Source organism: Apteryx mantelli, chromosome 19, assembly GCF_036417845.1.
Source record: "Apteryx mantelli isolate bAptMan1 chromosome 19, bAptMan1.hap1, whole genome shotgun sequence".
Classification (NCBI taxonomy): Eukaryota; Metazoa; Chordata; class Aves; order Apterygiformes; family Apterygidae; genus Apteryx; species Apteryx mantelli.
The window spans coordinates 10,203,160-10,220,053 of NC_089996.1; the positions used below are offsets into that span (position 1 = coordinate 10,203,160).

The 16,894-nt window shown below is 63.8% G+C and overlaps 1 protein-coding gene across 11 annotated transcripts; it reads right to left on the reverse strand.

The window, feature by feature from the left end:
- Positions 1-220: 220 nt before the first annotated feature.
- RAB37 (RAB37, member RAS oncogene family) lies at positions 221-16,404 on the reverse strand. Of its 11 annotated transcripts, none has more exons than XM_067308455.1 (9): positions 16,325-16,404; positions 10,923-11,033; positions 4,970-5,011; positions 4,772-4,838; positions 4,632-4,684; positions 4,161-4,226; positions 3,505-3,561; positions 3,297-3,373; positions 1,417-3,116 (listed from the first exon to the last, which is right to left on the reverse strand). In XM_067308455.1, exons 1-9 carry the CDS (start codon positions 16,379-16,381, stop codon positions 3,011-3,013), a joined length of 636 nt encoding a protein of 211 aa, XP_067164556.1. In that variant the 5' UTR covers positions 16,382-16,404; the 3' UTR covers positions 1,417-3,010. The 11 variants fall into 11 exon arrangements, 10 of the variants coding, with proteins under 10 accessions (XP_067164552.1, XP_067164551.1, XP_067164549.1 ...); XM_067308456.1 differs by lacking the exons at positions 10,923-11,033; positions 16,325-16,404 and adding exons at positions 7,125-7,235; positions 9,133-9,249; XM_067308451.1 differs by lacking the exons at positions 10,923-11,033; positions 16,325-16,404 and adding an exon at positions 7,125-8,159 and having other exon boundaries at positions 221-1,505.
- Positions 16,405-16,894: the final 490 nt, after the last annotated feature.

Genomic DNA, 16,894 nt, shown 5'->3' on the forward strand with positions numbered 1-16,894 from the left:
GGGCGCAGGGGCGTGCGCTGACCTCGGCCAGGGAAGCAGGAGCGGCCGCGGGAGGTTGTGCAAGTGCGAGATCCTGGTTTTCCCAGGCAGCTGGGGCAGATGCATGGGCACCCGCGGCAGCCAGCCCCGGCGCTGCTCCTCCCATGGTGTCTCACTGCTGAACTTCAGGGCCTGCTTAAAATTAAGGTTGGCTGCAGGTCTTCGTTGTGATCGCTTTTAATTGCATTACAGCTGAACAAGTAAGGAGGAAGAATTCCAGCACACTTTAAGAAACACCCCCCCGAGAGGGGGTTCGCAGCACATTGGAAAGGGCTCGGAAACCCCAGGAAGAGCTGCGCTGCTCAGACCAACGGCTCTTCAACCCAACATCCGGCCAAGCAAGCGCTCGCGTGTCGCGGGGGTTGCCGCACTCCGCTTTATCAGGGCTGAACTCGAGAGCGGAGGGTGGATTCATTCGTTTCCTCCGCTCCGCTGAGCAGCGGCTCGGGGCTGTTCAGCCCTGAGAGATGCAGGGGTAGGAGGCAGATCCGGCTATCAGCCTTCTCCAGAGAAATAACCCAATCTGCCGGCCCCAACGGCAGCTGCTATTTCTGCAACCCAGCAAGGCACAGCCTTCCCCTCGGAAGGAGGTTCGCAACTGTTTGCAAGGGCAAAGGGGGGACATGCTCTTTGGGAGCACTAGCGCAAGTCAGGAAACAAAACCCAGTCCCAGCGAGGATGGTTTCAGCCCAGGACCGAGATAAGGGAGAAATGCCGCACAGAAGGAAACAGCCAGAGCCGCTTCGGGGCCAGGCCCCCGTCAGCACCCGCGCGAAGGCAGGATACAGGCGGCACCGCTCCTACCCCAGCTGCGTCCTCCTGCCGGGGCTCTTCGCAGCTCGGGGTGAGGTTCAGAAAGCTCGAGCTGGAGGATGGAAAGCAGAGAAGAGCCAACATCTGTTTGTGCTGAAGCTAAGCAGCGTTTTCTGCAGACATCAGCCAAGACGCAGCAGCAATGCCATTGGTGGGAAGACGGAGTTATTTGGGGAATGCTGGACTCCGCACCATGCGAACGGCAGGGGAGGAGGTTGGTTTTAATTTAACAGGCCGTGTTTACTCTTCCCCTCTCACCTTTGGACTGTCTGAAATCTGCAGCGTAAGCTCTGGCGAGGAGGAAGGGGCTGCGGCGCCCGCCCGGGTCCCCTGCCTCCGCGGCAGCCCCGGCACGGCAGCCTCCCACGTCGCGGCCCGGGGTCAGCGCTTTCTCACGCATAGAAAAACAGGCGGATGCCAGGCCTCTAAAATACTGAGCTTTAATTCTGTAAACTTGCAGAGAGAGACCCGCGAGCGGAGCGGAGGCAAGGGCAGCCCCGGGGCAGGTGAGAGGCGGGAGCGCGGGCTCCGGGCCAGGGAAGATGCCCGTGGGACGGAGGCGCTGGAGCTGTGCGTCATCCCAGGACTCCCACGTGCAGCAGCGTCCGGCCGCGGCAGCCCCTCTGCATCTGCTCCGAGCAGCAGGGCTTGAGCTGTATAACCAAATAAGCAGCGTCTCGCACCGTTTTCTCCCCCCGGGAGCATCCTGCCCTCCATGCTAACGCGGGGCATGGGCAGGCAGCGGGCCGGAGGTGGCGGCAGCCACCGGAGCAAGGCTGGACGCCGAAGGGAAAGTGAGGTATCGCAGGGTCTAAGACTTGCACCCAGGGTCCCCTCCAGCCCCTGCGAAGCGCATTAACAGTGTTTGCTGGCTGAAGCATCTCAGGCATCTGCTCTTTAGAGAGTGGGTTTAATCTGCTATTTGCCAGCGGCAGGAAGAAATATTTGCATTACGTGCACAGCAGTAGGAGAAAACCTCAACCAAGATTTTGGGCTGGGAATTTATAAGGTCTCCGGTTACCACCTTCACTTGGTCCCAAACCCTAGAGCTGAAGCGGGAATCAGCAGCTCCCTGGTTACGTCTGGAAGGAGCATGTTGGAGACCAAAGGAAAGACCCAGCTCGGGGGAAACCCCACGGGCACAGGGAGCTCCTGCTCCTCCTCACCTGAGCAGGGCCAGCGCGAGGCGACACGCCAGTTTGGGCAAAGCCTGAGGGGGGGGACCTGAACCAGCCGCGGTGCAGGAAGCACCTGAGATTGGAGCGCAATGTGGCCAAGGGGCCACGAACGGAGACGCAGCGAGCTGCCGCGGCTTGGGAGAGCCCCGAGCACATGCAGGCACACGTCCGAGGGACCCTGTGGGCTTACCCACATCACGGACAAGAAAACCTGACGAAAACAGACCTGTGGAAGAGGAACCCGATCGCGAGGGACCTCCTGCTTCCCACTGATGCCGGAGAAGGAAACAACCAGGTTGGAAGGGGCCGAGCGGGGCTGGCGAGCTCTCGGCGTCCTCCCAGCCGAGTGTGCGGGCAAGCTCAGGGCCACGCACGAGGTGGCATGCCCAGCGGTGGCCTGGGACAGGACCAGGCTGTCCTCGGGGTCCTCGGGCAGGAGCCAGGTTGTCTCTGCCCTGGTGGCCTCAAGCTGGAGCCCCAAAGCGATTCCCCGAGCCGCCAAGCCGCACGCCTCTGCCGGCACGGCCGCCCCTCTTGCACGTCCCCACGGGGCTGCTCCTCCCCGGGGCTGGAGCAAGGTGACGTAGGGCTGGGTTTGCTCTCCGGAGACCCCAGGTCAGCAGCGAAGAGCCAGAGGCAGAGCTTCCCGGCAGGCTCCAGGACCCAGGCGGCTTCGGCTTGGGCTGCGCCAGTAGGATCAACGCTGGCAGCAGGAACGGCCACAGCGGAGGAGCGGGACGATGGTGGCAGCACAAGGCGGAGAGCCGGGCTCAGCCACCGCGTGCCCATGCAAGACCACCCCAGGGGGGCACGAGGTCCCCCTCGCCCCTGTGGCCGGCCGCTGTCTGCATGCTGCTCTGCCGTTGCATCCATCCCTGCACGGACCCTCTGGACGCGGCTGCCTCCGGGGCTCCAGGGCAGGGCTCCGGCTGCCGGCCGGGTCCCCCCGCCCCAGTCCCGCCGCCCCGGCACCGTCCCCCTCAGGCGAAGGCGCAGCAGCTGGATTTGCTCCTCTGCGACGCGACGTAGTCGTGGATCTGGAAGCGGGGCTCGCCCGGCGCCTGCACCGCTCGCTGCTTGAGCTCCCTGGGGCGGGCGACGGGGCCGTGTCACCCGCGCCCGCAGCCCCCGCGGGAGCTCCCGGCCGAGCAGCGATGCCAGGGGCCGCCGGGCCCTCCGCCGGCGCGGGAGCCGCCGGGAGCAGCCCCATCGCTCGCCCCCCGCAGCGCTCGCCCCTCTCCTCCCGCCGGTGCCCCCGTTACTCACTTGGCCACAGCCAGGAACGCCAGCTCCACGTTCAGGCCCGTCTTGGCGCTCGTCTCCATGAAGGGCACCCCGTATTCCTGCCGGGGCGGCGGGGCACCGTCAGCGCCCGCGCGGGAATGTCCCGCTCCCGCTCCCACTCCGAGCTGCCCTCGCCCGCCCCGTCGGGCCGCGCGCGGGGTCTGGGCAGCGACTCCCAGGCATGGCTCACCCTGGCCAGCGAGGCTCCGTCCTCCGTCCTGACAGCCCTCTCGCCGCTCATGTCGGCCTGCCGAGGGAGGGAAAGCGTCGCCGCCCGGCACCCGCACCCAGGGGCACCCGGCAGCACTGGGTGCACGGGGGGCTTCCAGTAACGGGGGGGACCCGGGAACATCCGTGCCCAGGGGAGTCCAGTGCCCTGCTGGGCATCCAGGACCTGGTGGCATCTAGGACCTGGAGGGACAGCTGGCACCTGGGGGCTTTGGGGACCAGGGGGACACAGGGGACCTTGGGAGAGAACCTGGGGCGTGGGATGCATCTGGTACCCAGCTGGGTGCTGGGGACATCCGGGATCTGGGGGGGCATTAAGGACCTGGTTGGGCACCCAGGACCAGGGGAGAATCCAGCACCTGGGACATCCCATAGCACCCGGACACAGGGAGAGTCCAGCACCCGGAGACACCTCAGCTTCATGCTGCCTCCCACTGGCAGTCAGGCACACTGCCCCCCCCGCAGCCCCCCAAACCTCTGGGGCGCATCTGGTGAGCCCGGAAAGCAGCACGAGCCGACGCAGGCGAAGGCAGGGTGCACCCGAGCCCCATCACCCCGCGGCCACGGGGACAGGCAGGGACAGCGGAGGGACGGAGGGGGCGCGGGCGCCGCACGCACCTTATTGCCCAGCAGCATGATGACCACGTCCTTCTGGGCGTACTCGTGGATCTCCGAGAGCCAGGCCTGCCGGGGGAGGCCGGGCTGCGTCGGGGCGAGCGGCACCCGGCCGTCCCTCCCCTCCCAGCCTTCCTGACCCCCCCAGAACCGGGGAAAGGGCACCTTTGCACGGAAACTGTTGCAGAATCACAGTCCAAGTAGTTCAAACTCATCCTGAACTGTTTTCCCCCTCCAGCCGTTGACAACGTCCCGCAACAAAACTCGTGCGGCCGTAGGCACCCGGCCAGCTGCCCCGGGGACGAGCTCCGGGCTGGCTGGGTCTGGAAGAGGCGGCTGGTGCGTGTGTGCAAAACAGGCATAAAAGCACCCTGAGCGCCCCAAAAAGCTGTGCGGGGAGCAGACGCCCCTGATCCCCGGGCAGAAACGTGCTCCCGGCCCACGCTGGGCCCCAGGAGAGCGCCGGGTACTCACGCGGATGTTGTCGAAGGAGATCTTGCTGGTGATATCGTAGAGCAGGAGCAAGGCTGGAAGGGGAGAGAGGCAGTGGGAATTGCTGCGGCCGCTCCGGCACGGGGAAACGCTCCGGCAGGTCCCACCGGCCGCAGACCCACCTTGGGCATCTCTGTAGTAGGCGTGGGTGACGCTGCGGAAGCGCTCCTGTCCCGCCGTGTCCCAGATCTGCCGAGAAACGGCCCCGGGAGGACGTGATGGGAAGCCCCCGGCCGGCCGGGGCGGCCCCCCGCTCCCCGGGGAGGAGGCTGGCTTTTGGGCAGCTTGGCTACGAACAGCTCGCCCGCTCCCAAACTCACCTGCAACTTCACTTTCACGCCGTCCACGGCCACCACTTTGTTCTGCGGAAGAGGAGGACATGGCGCCCGTCAGTGGGAAGCGCGTCCCGGGCGCCCGCCGGCTCCGGCAAGGGAAGCCGAGAGGGGCCGCTGGCGCCCCGTGGCCCCCGCAGCCCCCGCGGGCCGGGGAGGCTGAGCTGAGCCGCGGGAAGCGGGGAGGTTTTGCATCACTTAAATGCAAACATGTGTTTACTAATAAAATCGTTGCGTGCTTTTATGATGTTTGCCCAGCATAAAGCTCGCCTGTGCCTTTGCTGGATGTTAGGAGGAATTCGAAGCTGGTTTTCCAGCCCGGGCACTTGGAGAAGATACCAACAGAAGTGCTGAAGCCAAGCAGGTAACACCGCAGGACTTTTGCTTTCTGCTACCCACGGACAAACCTTGGGCACCCGAGGAGAGGCAGCTTTGAGCCCCAACAAGCGAGAAAAGCTTCCCACTGCGTTTGCATTTCGCTTCAAAAGCAGTATGGCTAGCACTGACGACGGGGACCTGCCCCCAGGATAAAACACCCAATACCGGGCGTTAACGCAAGCTGGGGGAGGCGACGGACACCAGCTCAGCAAAGCAGCCCCCACCTCTGCCCGGAGACCTCCGGTCCAAGCCTGCGCCGAAGGGACTAACAGCTGCGCTACAAGTTTTGGCTGCTTTCAGCAATTTAAGGCCTTTGGATGCTAAGAGCTGCCTTGGTGACACCCACAGGAGACGCTGGTTGTCCAGCTCGTGTCCCCTTTCCACAACACAAGCTTTGTCTGTGCCTTAAAGGCTTGAAATGAGACACTTCTCTTAAGAAGCGCAGCTGCAAACACTACGAAATAGGGTTGCGAGTAGCATGTGTCTCCATAGGAAAATCCCCCCGGTTATGGGGGCTGCCGGACCGTTTGGCCCCTGAGCATCGGGGTCAGTTGAGCCCGCAGCCGGGCTGGGGACGCCGAAAGGCATTCGGCACGGGCAAGCTCCGGGCGTTAGCGGGGGACGCAGCTATCTGAGAAGGGCTGAGCAACCGCTGCGCCGAACGGCGAAACGCGGGGACTTCCCTCCGAAGGCCGGTGAAGAGGAAAGCGTGAGCTACTCAGGGGCGTTTTAAGACTTTTAAATAATGATGCTCGGAGGGACTGTTCTGGAAACAGAAGACCTGTGTAAATAATTTGCTGGTCTGGAATGGTTTGAAAGAGAAATTCAGCCCATGTGAAACTTGAGGGTTAGCTCAGAAAACAGGCTGAGTAAAGCAAAAAGGTGTCTTAGGATACTCTGGAAATTACCTCCTATGAGGAAGAGGCAAGCTGATTTATGGGACATTTGCACTAAGCGGAGCGAGTATGGACAAGCTGAAAACGCTCCCGAGGCCACTGATGTTGGGCCAGTGGGAACCAAGCCAGCGGGACACGGCAGGTTTTCCTTCTTCCATGAGTTTATTGGAAGAACAGGCCCCGAGTCCTCTCCAAAACGAACCCGCCTCCCTCTGCCCCTGAGCCCCAGCTGCACAGCGCCCCTCGCTCAGCTCCCGATTCCTCCCCGCGAGCCCAAAGCAACGCAGGCGGCAGAGACGGCCAGAAAACCCCAAAAGCTGCAGCTCAGGCTCAGAAGGCAGCGCCGTCCCCTGCAGACGGCGTTCGACACGTGTTAGCTAGCCCACGGCTAAAGCGCTGCCCGGCGGCTGATCCCCCTCGATGATTTTAAGCCTGCTGAAATGCTATTGTAATTTATGGTGCAAACAGCTCTTCCAGTTAGAAGCCAACTTGCTTAACCCAAATATCCCCCAGAGAGACAGTGCAGCTAAATTTGGTAAACAGAGAGCAGCAGGGGGATTTAAATGGGATTTTATGACCTTAACAAGCCCGGATTTGCCTAGAACAGCTTCCCGCTCAGGTGGGCAGGATGCGCTGAACTGAGGCTTTTGGCTAATTTAAGGGAAAGAGGCTAATGTAAAGGAGCTTGCGGCTGTAATTGCCGGTCCTGCTCTCCCAGGGACCGGTCAGACCGTGGGAGTTTCGTCCGCATGGTCGCATGGCCCGTGTCCCATGTCCTGTCCCCGCCAGGCACCGAGCCACCCGGGCTGCCACCAAGTCGTTTGGGGCCGAGAAGCTGGAACCAGCCCTTGGAGCTGCAGCGGTCTCACCCGGAAATCTATGCCCACGGTGGCTATGAAGGTCCCGGAGAGGAAGGCCCCGTCCTTGAACCGGCTCAGGAAGCAGCTCTTCCCCACGCCTGAGTCTCCCAGCAGCATCACCTGCAAGGCGGGCGCAGGCACCGGCGTCGGCGGGCGGCAGCACGGGGAGGGCAGTGCCAAGGCGCCCCGGTGTCCCCCCTGCAATGCCCCCTTCGTCCTGCCAGCCCGGGGAGCCCCCCGGGAGCTGGCCCCGCTGCGAGGCGGGTTGGGGAGCCCAGCAAGCTGCCAGCCGAGGGGAGAGGAGAAGCTTGCAGCAACCAGAGAGGGGGAAAGAGCAAAAAAAAAGAGAGAAGGTGGGAACGGCAAGGGGGAAGGAAGGTCCTGCAGCAGGTCGGAGATGTCTCCTGACCCGGGGGTGGTGGTGCGGAGAACCTGGCAGGTTCCCCTCTGCATGAACCAGCTTTCTGCCCCACGTCCCCATCGGGCTGCTTTGCACGGCCCCAACCCAGGGGATTTCCCGGCGAGCCGGAGCTACGTCCCTGGCCACGTCACGCTGACTTCCACACGGGCCATCGCCCAGCCCGGGGCGCCCGGCCGCTGCGTGAGCAAACCCCGCCGCCTCCGGGGCTCCTGCCCTTTCCCTTCCCCAGGCCCTGCCTGCGGCAGACACCAAAGCAAACACGCTGCGTTTTCCACTCCTGCAAAGCAAACAGGCCCCAGCCTGGGCTGCCCGGCTCCTGCAGCACCTCCGCGCCGAGCCCCGTTCATCCTCGGCCGAGATCAGCAGGGATGGCACGGAAAACGCCCGCTACCAGCACAGAGCTCGGGGCCTGAAAATGCTCTTGCTCCCGACAAATTCCCCTGGCTGGTCCGATCCTTCCCCGTGACGGTACCGTCCAGCCCAGGCTGGAGGCGAGGCCTGGCAACAGCGCTCAGGTTTGCCTCCAACTCCCTCAAGATCAAGCTGGCCACTGTTTTCTTCTTAAACACGAGGCTCTCCCTGCACCGCCAGCCCTTGAAAGGAGCCAGAGGAGAGGATGGAGACGGGAGAGTTGAAAGAATAAAAGCAGCTGGAAAACCTGGAAGCACGCAGGACCGCTTTGGCGAGCGGTTCAAGAGGCAGGGGGAAGTCTCGTGGCGAACTGCCAGCGGCGGGGTCAGGCGGGGTCCTGCGCATTGAGCACCTAAATATCCCCAGGGTGAGAGGTGATGCTGCCCTGCGCCTCCCTCGGGGTGGCACCGGAGGGGCGCGTCACCCCTGCCCGGCCCTCCGAGCTGGGGGGCACCACTGCTGGGGCTGGCGGGAGACTCTTCCCCGTGCTGGGGGAGGACTATACGGGCCGGCTTTCCCCAGGGACCTCCATCGGCCAGCGAGCCTAAACCCCAGACCTCCTACTTCCATAGCCTGGCCCCCAGGGCAGGGTCCCCCATCCCCATCTCCCCTGGGACAGGGATCCCACCTTTCCCAGGGCAAGGACTCCCCTGGGGCAGGGATCAACCCATCCCCACCTGCCCCGCAGCAAGGACCTGCACCCCCATTTCCCCTGGGGCAAGGACCCCCCTCGCACCCCCCAGAGCAGGGATCCCCCCCATCCACATCTGCCGGGGCTGGGACCTCCACCTCCATGTCCCTTGGGGCAGGGATGCCCCCTTTCCCAGGGCAAGGGCAGCCCCCCCGGGGCAGGGATCCCCCTCATCTGCCGGGGCTGGCACCTCCATTCCCACCTCCTCCAGGGCAAGGACCCCCCCGCACCCCCAGAGCAGGGACCCCTCCGAGGCCAGGACCCCCCCGGGACAGGGATGCCTCCACCCCCATCCCCCGGGCCCGGCCCGGCTCCTGCGGGCGCCGCCGCTTCCCGGACGCGCTCGCGGTGGCGGAGGAGGAAGCGGGCGCCTCCGGGGGCCCCCCCGGGCCGGGGCCGAGCCCCAACCTCCCCCCGGAGGGGCTGCAGGGCTCCATCCCTGCTCCTCCCATCCCCGCGGGCCCGCGGCGGGGGGACCCCACGATGCCTCCCACCTTGCCGGCCAGCTCGTAGTCCTGCGGCAGCGACGGGGCGCGCTGGGGAGGGCGCGGCGGGGCCCCGGTGCCCGCCGGAGCCTCCCGGGTACCCGTCGGGGCGGCCCCGGTGCCCGCCGGAGGGGGCCCGGTGCCCACGGGGGCGGCGCTGGTGCCCGCCGCCCCGCCGGGGCCGCTCATGGTGCGGCGGAGCGGAGCCGCCGAGTGTCGGCACCGCGGGGCCGGCGGCAACCGCGGCCCCACCCGGCCCGCCTTCCTCCTCCTCCTCCTCCTCCTCCTCCTCCCCCTCGGCCAATGCCACCCGCGGGCCGGCGCCCCGGCGCTGCCACCTCCCCCCGCTGCCGGCTGGGTGCGGGATGGGGCCCCGGCTCCGCAGAAACACCCCCGCGCCGGGGGGGGGGGGGGACGGGGCGGCCGGCAGCGGGCAGCCGTTCGCTCCCGCCACTCCCCGCCACCCCGGGCCGAGGGTTTGGGCCGTGAAACGCCGGCCGAGCCGGGCCCCACCCCGCTTTTTGCACCGAGGCTCGGAGAAGCACGAAGCAAGAAGCGGCGGCTGCCGTTAGCCGGAAACCAAAAGCTGAGGGAAGCCGATTCACCCGGCGCCTGCGAGCGAGCCCGGCCGCCCGCGCTCGCCTGCCTCCGCTCAGCCCAGCTCCTCTTTCCGGCCCGCACACCCGGAAACCTCGCTGGGCGCTCAGGCAGCCCCCAGCGGGAGAGCCGGCACCGCTGCGTTACCCCAAAACTCGCCCCGTCACCCTGGCGAGTCCCGTCCCCGAGCCGGGCTAGATCGGCATAACTCCCGGCTCCGCTGCCGGCGTCCCAGCATCGACGCAGAGCCGGGTCCCTCGGCTGCTCGCGGCCTAACGAGACGCGCAGGGGGGGCAGACGGCGGAGATGCGCCCAGCGCAGCGGGGCCGGCCTCCACCCTTCCTGGCTGCCGGCTCCGGTTCCGACCAAGACCTTCCTGCGCCCCTCAGGAGATGCAGAAACTGGAGCCTGTATTTCCAGTCTTGTCACCGTGCCACAGACCAAGCCGGGGAATTTAGAGTTTATAGATAGACACTCTGGCCAGGGAACGGCACGGAGCTGAGGGCCGGATGCAGGCCAAGCCCCGGGAAGCAGCCGAGCTCTCCCGCAGCAAGCCGAGGGCAAGACGGCACCCGAATGGCAGATCCCTGTCCTGGAGCTGGGAGAGGGACACATGCTGGTGCTGCTCGCCGGCCCCGGAGCGGCTCTGCAAACAGCCCTGGATGGCAGCTGCCTGCTGTTCCCATCCGCCTGCCCTTCGCGAGCGCCCAGAGCTGCGTGGTGGCCCGGCCCGCGTCTCCCGGGAAAGCACGGCCGCTCCGGAGGGGGGCTGCTGGATGCGATGCAAAGGCTGCGCTTGCACCACGGCTGTGTTTGCACAGTGCCGCGTGCGGGAGCGACTCAGGGTGCAGCAGGGAGGGAGACTGCTGCAGAGTGCGACCGTGCCGCTGCGTCCCGTCGTGCTTTCCAGCCACCAGCACTAACACGTTGGGGGCAAATCCATCAGCTGGACCATCTTCCCGGGCTCAATGTTTCCGATGGCTTCAGCCATTTACCTTCCAGCACCCGATGCTCCCAGCCACCCCAGCCTGGAGGTGACTTCCAAGCTACCATAGGAGAGATCATGGCAATTCCTACACTATTTTACCTGCACCACCAAATCAAACTTTCCCACTTCTTACACTTAGCACTATTTATCCAAACAAACTCCCCCCAAAGTGAGCAAGGTTAGCTAGCACAGCAACCAAGGATTCAGCTCTTACTGTAAATCCGATGCCCACGGTGGCGGAGAAGGAGCCTGGAATAAACTTGCCCTGGTCAAACTGGACGAGCAGAGACGTCTTCCCCACTCCGCTGTCTCCAACCAGGATGGTCTGCAAGGAACCAAGGAGAAGGCGTCAGTGCACAAGGGAGCTGGGGACACCCGACCCTCCGCGCACGAGCTGCTGCTGGTGCTTGGTGTGTCTGCCGAGGGAGGCGAAGGGGCTCTCTGCTGGGTGCGGAGGTGCCTCAGTGCCTCTCCCGGCACCGGGAGCAGGAGGGGACAGCCTGGCCCCGGGACTCATCCCTCGCGCCGCCGCACGTCCCTGCTCAGGAGCAGATTGTCACCGCAGGCTGCTGGCCCCCCATGTAGGGGCCAGATGGCTCGTCCCGCTGCGCCCCATCCTTTGCCATCACCTTTGGCCCTGCTGCCTGCCCGGGGACGAATTTCCACCCTTCTGACCACGTCTCTGTAATAAGTGAAAAGCACCCAGGGCCGAGCCCCCCCACGCCCGTCCCATCGGCACGGTGGCCCTGGGAGCGGAAGCGGCTGCGGGACGCGAGCCCCTCGGCCGAAGGGAGGCCAGCGGCTGCAGTCCTCCGGAGCACGCAAAGATGGAAAAGAAACCAAACCGCTGCCCATGGCGGAGACCGAGGCAGCTCTAGGCAGGCTGCCCTGAGCCGCGGGGGGCGTTTTGCCGGGCAGAGGCGGTCTTGGCCTTCGCGGCTCTGATCCAAAGCCTGTTTGAGAGGAATCTGGCAGCTTTGGATTAGGTCCCAAATTATTTAATAAAGCAAGCATCTCTTGCAGCTGATGCACACGGACAATGCCCCAGCGCTCTGATACATTATTAATCTAATGAGCCTTTCTGGGACAACGTGCCGTCTTCACAGCGCATTAATGCAGCGCATTCGCAGCTCAGCCGTCTGGCCGGGCACGACGTTTGAAGTAACGTGACACAGCGGTCACGGAGCCCCTCGGCCTTCTGTCCCTTCGCAGCTGCTGCAAAGCCCCGCTGCTCTCCCACAAGGAGCCAAACGTTGTGGCCCCTGAGCGGCAGGGACGAGTGACCTGCCCAGGGCCGTGGGGGTGGCGGTGTCGGAGCGAGGATGTTGCTATTGCCTCCTTAGCTGCTCCCGTTCTCCTTTGCACCTTTTTCTTCTGCTCACTGTTGTTTCTCCAGATCTCAGCCCTGAGGGAGGCTGATGGTGCAAACCAGAAACACTCCCCTCCCCGCTGGTGCCTGACCGGGGTTTGGTTTGCAAAGCTGTGGGTGCAAACACTTCTACCTACAGACGTTTTGAATCCCAGGACACATGGCAAAATAAACGCTCTGCCAACTGACGCCTTGCTCCCAGAAACGCTTTTGGCCCCATCCCTCGGGGTCGCCAGCACTCCCGTTGCCCACAGCCCCCAAAAGCCTCAAACCAGCCCCAGGGCGGCCGCCCCCTCTGTCGTCGCGGTCCCCGGGGCTGCAGCTCTAGGGCTGCTCTTAGCCCGATGCAACAGGGAAATTCACCCCGGCCGAGAGAAAACGCAGCTTTAGGCACTGTGCAAAGCCTGGGTTGAAGTGCAGCTCAGATGGGCTCGTAGGGACACGTTTAACGAAGTGCCCAAACTGCCTGGGAGAGGCGAGACCCAGCCTGGTGCTCTGCCCCGGGGCACCTGGAGCCGCCCCCGGCACGTCGCGGTACCCGGATGCTGTGGCTGCCGGCATCCTGCAAACCCTAAAAGAACAGGCTGAGACCGAAAAGCCGACGAGCCTGAGGACCACGGCTGAAGCAGGAGCATGGACTGGCAGGAGACCAGCATCCTGCCTTGCATAAATCATCGCACCACAACCTGCCCGGGGCCCGTTAAAGCCGATATGCTTCAGTGAAATGCTTGTTCCAATGAATCAGCGCTTTCCCTCGGAAAAAAGCCCAAACCCCGCATATCTCCGAGGAAAATTCCCGACCTGCTGCGCTTCGCGGTTGGGAGGCTGAAGCCCTGCGCCTCGGCGAGACGCGCAGCGGCGCACACACACGTGCATGCTCGCAGGCAGCCACCTGCCGCCAGATCTGCTCCCGGGAATTTGCCTGCCCTTCCGGACTGCACGCCAGGCTTTTTTCCAGGTCACTTGTGCATTGAGAGCAGTTTCCCAGGCTGGGAGCGCCTGCGCGGGTTCATCACCCCGGGGCTCACAGCAACCCGGCACTGCTTTTTTCGGTGGTAGAGACCACTCCCAGGCAAAACGCCACGTGCACCAAAAGCAGCTGCGACTTGCAGCGCTCTCGTCGGGAGCTGTTAATGCAGAAAACGGCATTAATTATGGAGGGGCAAAAGCTAGCTGGAACAAGCACCGGAAAGCCTCCAGGGCCCAGGATTTACAGAGAGCTTGTATAAAGGCTGACTCTCCTATCAATAATTTAATTGGGATTTATAATAGAGACAACTCATGAATTGCTTCATTACTTAGTAATAATAGTAAATTTGGCCTGAAACAGCCCAGAGAGCAGCTGCAGACGTCCCCGCCACGGCTCTGCACGGAGCCACGCGCCAGGGTCCTCCACAGCGAGGAAGTCGCAGGCGTGGGCGCTGCCGTGTGCTCAGTGCCTGGCCCTGGGATGGTGTTGGTACACCCCCTGGTCCAGAGGGAAACCCAGGCCAGGCAAGGAAAGACGCTTGGTGGCAGCCCCAAAGCACCATTCTCGGTCCCCGGCACAGCTGGAGAATCAAAGCAATTTCTGTTTCCAGTCGAAGGAAATGATTCTTTGGATCCCAAATAAAACTGCTTCATTAAAACACGCTCGGGACCAAAACTGAGACACACGTGCAGTGGCTTGAGGCTGAGAAAGCCATCGCCGTGCATGGCATAGGAGGGAGTAACTTCACGGCACTGCTCACCCCACGCCCCCGAGGCCGACAACTTGTCCGCTTCTCCATGGCCCAACAGAAAAGCGGGCACAGTTTGCCATTAAAAAACCTGAACAGACCCGTCTGCCAGCTCTGGGTTAGCAAAACAGCAAATATCCCTCCCTGACACCGCGACCGGGGGCTTTAGCTAATTCAGACCTAGACAACCAGCCTCTCTTGAAAATCACTGTTGACTTGGCACAGGCTGCAGAGACGAGGCAGAGCAGCGGGCGGCAAGGGTGAGGCAAGCAGTGATATACTCCATTTATACACTCAGATCTCCCTGGCCTGCGCTGGCAGCGTGTGAGCAAAGAACAGGAAGATATTTGCCCTAGCGTGGCTGGAGAAGAGTGGTTTTGCACGGCTGTCAAGGCAGCCTAGGAAGGCAATCGCTGCATTTCCACCACCGGCCAAGCAGCAGGAGATCTGGGGTGGTATGTGTGGGTTTAGGTTACATTTCCAGTTCATTTTTGAGCTTTAGGATGTGCTGGCTGGATCAGAGCTGAAATTTGGGAAATTAGGGATCTAGCTGAAATTCAGCTATGAGTCTGACAGGGTAAAGTCCTGGCGGGAGAGCGCAGGCAGGGGACAGGTCACCCTCCACATACTGGTCTCCAAGAGGTGCTGAAGCCCCAGACCTGAAGATTTGCTCCCAGGTCAGTGGGATTAGTTGCAAAATTGTGGAAATTGCGTACATGCACCTAAACACACCTGCCTACAGAGCTCAGCCAAGACGCTCCACTCAGATTTCTCACAGCAAAGCCACAGATGCCTTTTGGCCCCTCGCAGTCCTGCTCTCCTGGTCCCTCAGGAACGTTTTGCCCAGACCTATTTTTATCTGCTCTATATGCATAATTGAGCTCTCCCTCCCCTGCTCCCAAACTGCTCCCCAGGGCCTCTTGGATGCTGCCTTGACCCTTCCTGTGCCACAGCAAGATCTCAGTGCTGACCCACCAGCCCGGGCACCGTTTCGTCATGCCCAAGCCCACAGGCGCTTCCAGCTTGTGCCAGCTAAATGGATCCAAACTTCCAACAGGAAAAGACTTAACAAAGGGTTAAATCACCTGAAAACAGAACTTGTCATTTTGTGCCAAGTGAAACTTTCCTGAAATTGCTCAGAGCAAACCTCTGTTGTTCCTATTTTGATTTGCTCCTGCCTAATTTCCTCTCCAGGCCTGGGTTTAGCCACCAGCTAGGAATCACTTAACCTTTGCCTCCACATTAAGCTCTCTCGGGGTTTCTCAGTAGGTCTGAAATGTGATTCCTCAGTCAGAAGCAAGGTCTGGTGAGTTATTTGCTGCCTCATGTCCCTGGAGTGAGAGCGAGCTTGTTTCTGCATGAAAAACCCTCCCAGAAACAGCAGCAAAATACCAAGGGAAATGGCAGAGAACACGGGACTGGGGTGGTTATACGCCCGAGTAGCTATTCTGCCTGGAAACTCATTCACACCAATGTTGTTCCTTAACTGCAGCTCTCTGCTGGAGAGGAGAGAGTTAAGACTGTAAAGAATCAAAGTTTCTTGAGTTATCCCTGGAGATGTCCTCCCTATTTAGCATACAAGGGAAATACAAGTTGCTAGTAATTGGTATTTCTCTGCTAATCAAGGGCTGGGCATGTTGCCCTGGGTAGACTGGAGCTGTTCCCTAGAGCAGGGGAATCTCAGGGTGAAAAACAGGCTGAGATCTGCAAGAAGAGCGATTCGCTCATCCCCATCCCTTTCCCCTGCCCTGGCGCTCCCTGCTTTCGCCCCTGCTCCCCAGGGGTGTTTGTCCCTGCAGAGTCACACTCGAGACTGCAGCAAGGCAGCGTCGGGACAGCAAGAAGGACCGGTGGGTGGATCTGGCAGAGATCAGCGTCTCCAGCATGTCTCCGGGAGTTGCAAGGCAGCGTCTGACCGCAGGGATGATCGCTCTGCTCGCAGAGAGCCTCCAGCCCGGGGCTGCGGAGCCCAGGCTCTCCTGAGCCGCCCGGGACAGCAGCAGCCCACGGCCGCCCTCTGTGCAGCGTGGAGTTTACGAAACGCGGTCCAAGGGATCTCGCAGAAGAGGGGGATTTAAGGAGGGCAGGGATGGATGTCTCCTGGGGCACCGCTCTTTCCCGGAAGGGAAGTCCCGGCTCCTTAGGCTGGCGCTGGTAAGCGGAGCCGCCGGGTGCAGCCGGCCCCGACCCCCGGGTGGCCCTGCCCGCGGGCCCGGAGGACGGCAGCGGGCTACGCCGCGGGGCTGGCCCCTTTCCAGCCTTCCCGCCCGCCCGCCCGGGTCTGCAAACACGCCCGGTCCTGCCGTCCGCCCCCGCCGGTACCGAGCTCTGCAGGGTGCCCGGGCAGGGGAAGGCGGGGGGAACCGGGGCCGGGGAAAAGCCGCAGCCGCGGGCTCCCTGCGGGGAGCGGGATCGACTCCACCGGGGCGAGAGGGGCGACGGGCAGCCCCCACCCGCGAGAAGGACGGAGTTTGCGGGGAAGTTCAAGCAGGACCCCGGCACCGGCCGCCGCCGCCGCTCGCCCCCTACCTTGTGCAGCAGAGCCTCGTTGTAGCCGGGCCCCCCCGGGTCGCCGCGGGCCTCCATGGCCGGGGCGCATGGGCCGCCTCTGCCCGCCGGCGGCTGCGGGCCGGGGGGGCCCGGCCGCCTGCAGCACCGCGGACAGCGACCGCACCGCCCCCGGCCCCGCACGGCCCCGCACGGCCCCGCACGGCCCCGCACGGCCCGGCCCGGTTCGGCTCGGCTCGGCGCTGCGGAGCGGAGCGCGGCGCGGCCCCGCACGGCGCTGCGGAGCGCGGCCCGGCTCCTCGCCGCCGCCGCCGCCGCTCGCAGGGCTCCCCGGCACGGCGGGGGGGCCGGGGGAGGCCGTCCTGCTCGGGGGCGGGGAGGGACGTGCTGCCACCGGGGCGGGGAGGGAGCGAGCGGGGCGGGGGGCTCCCCGCGCTGTGCCCGGGATTTTGCTTCGCGGCGGTTTTGCGAGCAGCGCTGGAGCGGGGGGGGGGGGGGCAGTGACCCCCCCCCCCCCCACACACACACACACCGGCTGAGCTGCTCCATGCCACCACCCGCGCTCTCCGCGCTGGGCCTCAAGGCGCACGG

Bases quoted from the DNA above. Each gene is read 5' to 3' on its own strand.
- RAB37 (XM_067308446.1), bottom strand. From the start codon at position 7,596: ATGGGGACGTGGGGCAGAAAGCTGGTTCATGCAGAGGGGAACCTGCCA. The intron at 5,012-7,124 runs GTGAGACCGCTG...CCTCTTCCGCAG, and splicing joins CCGTGGGCATAGATTTCCGG to AACAAAGTGGTGGCCGTGGA. The intron at 4,227-4,631 runs GTGAGTACCCGG...CTCCCCCGGCAG, and splicing joins TCTCCTTCGACAACATCCGC to GCCTGGCTCTCGGAGATCCA.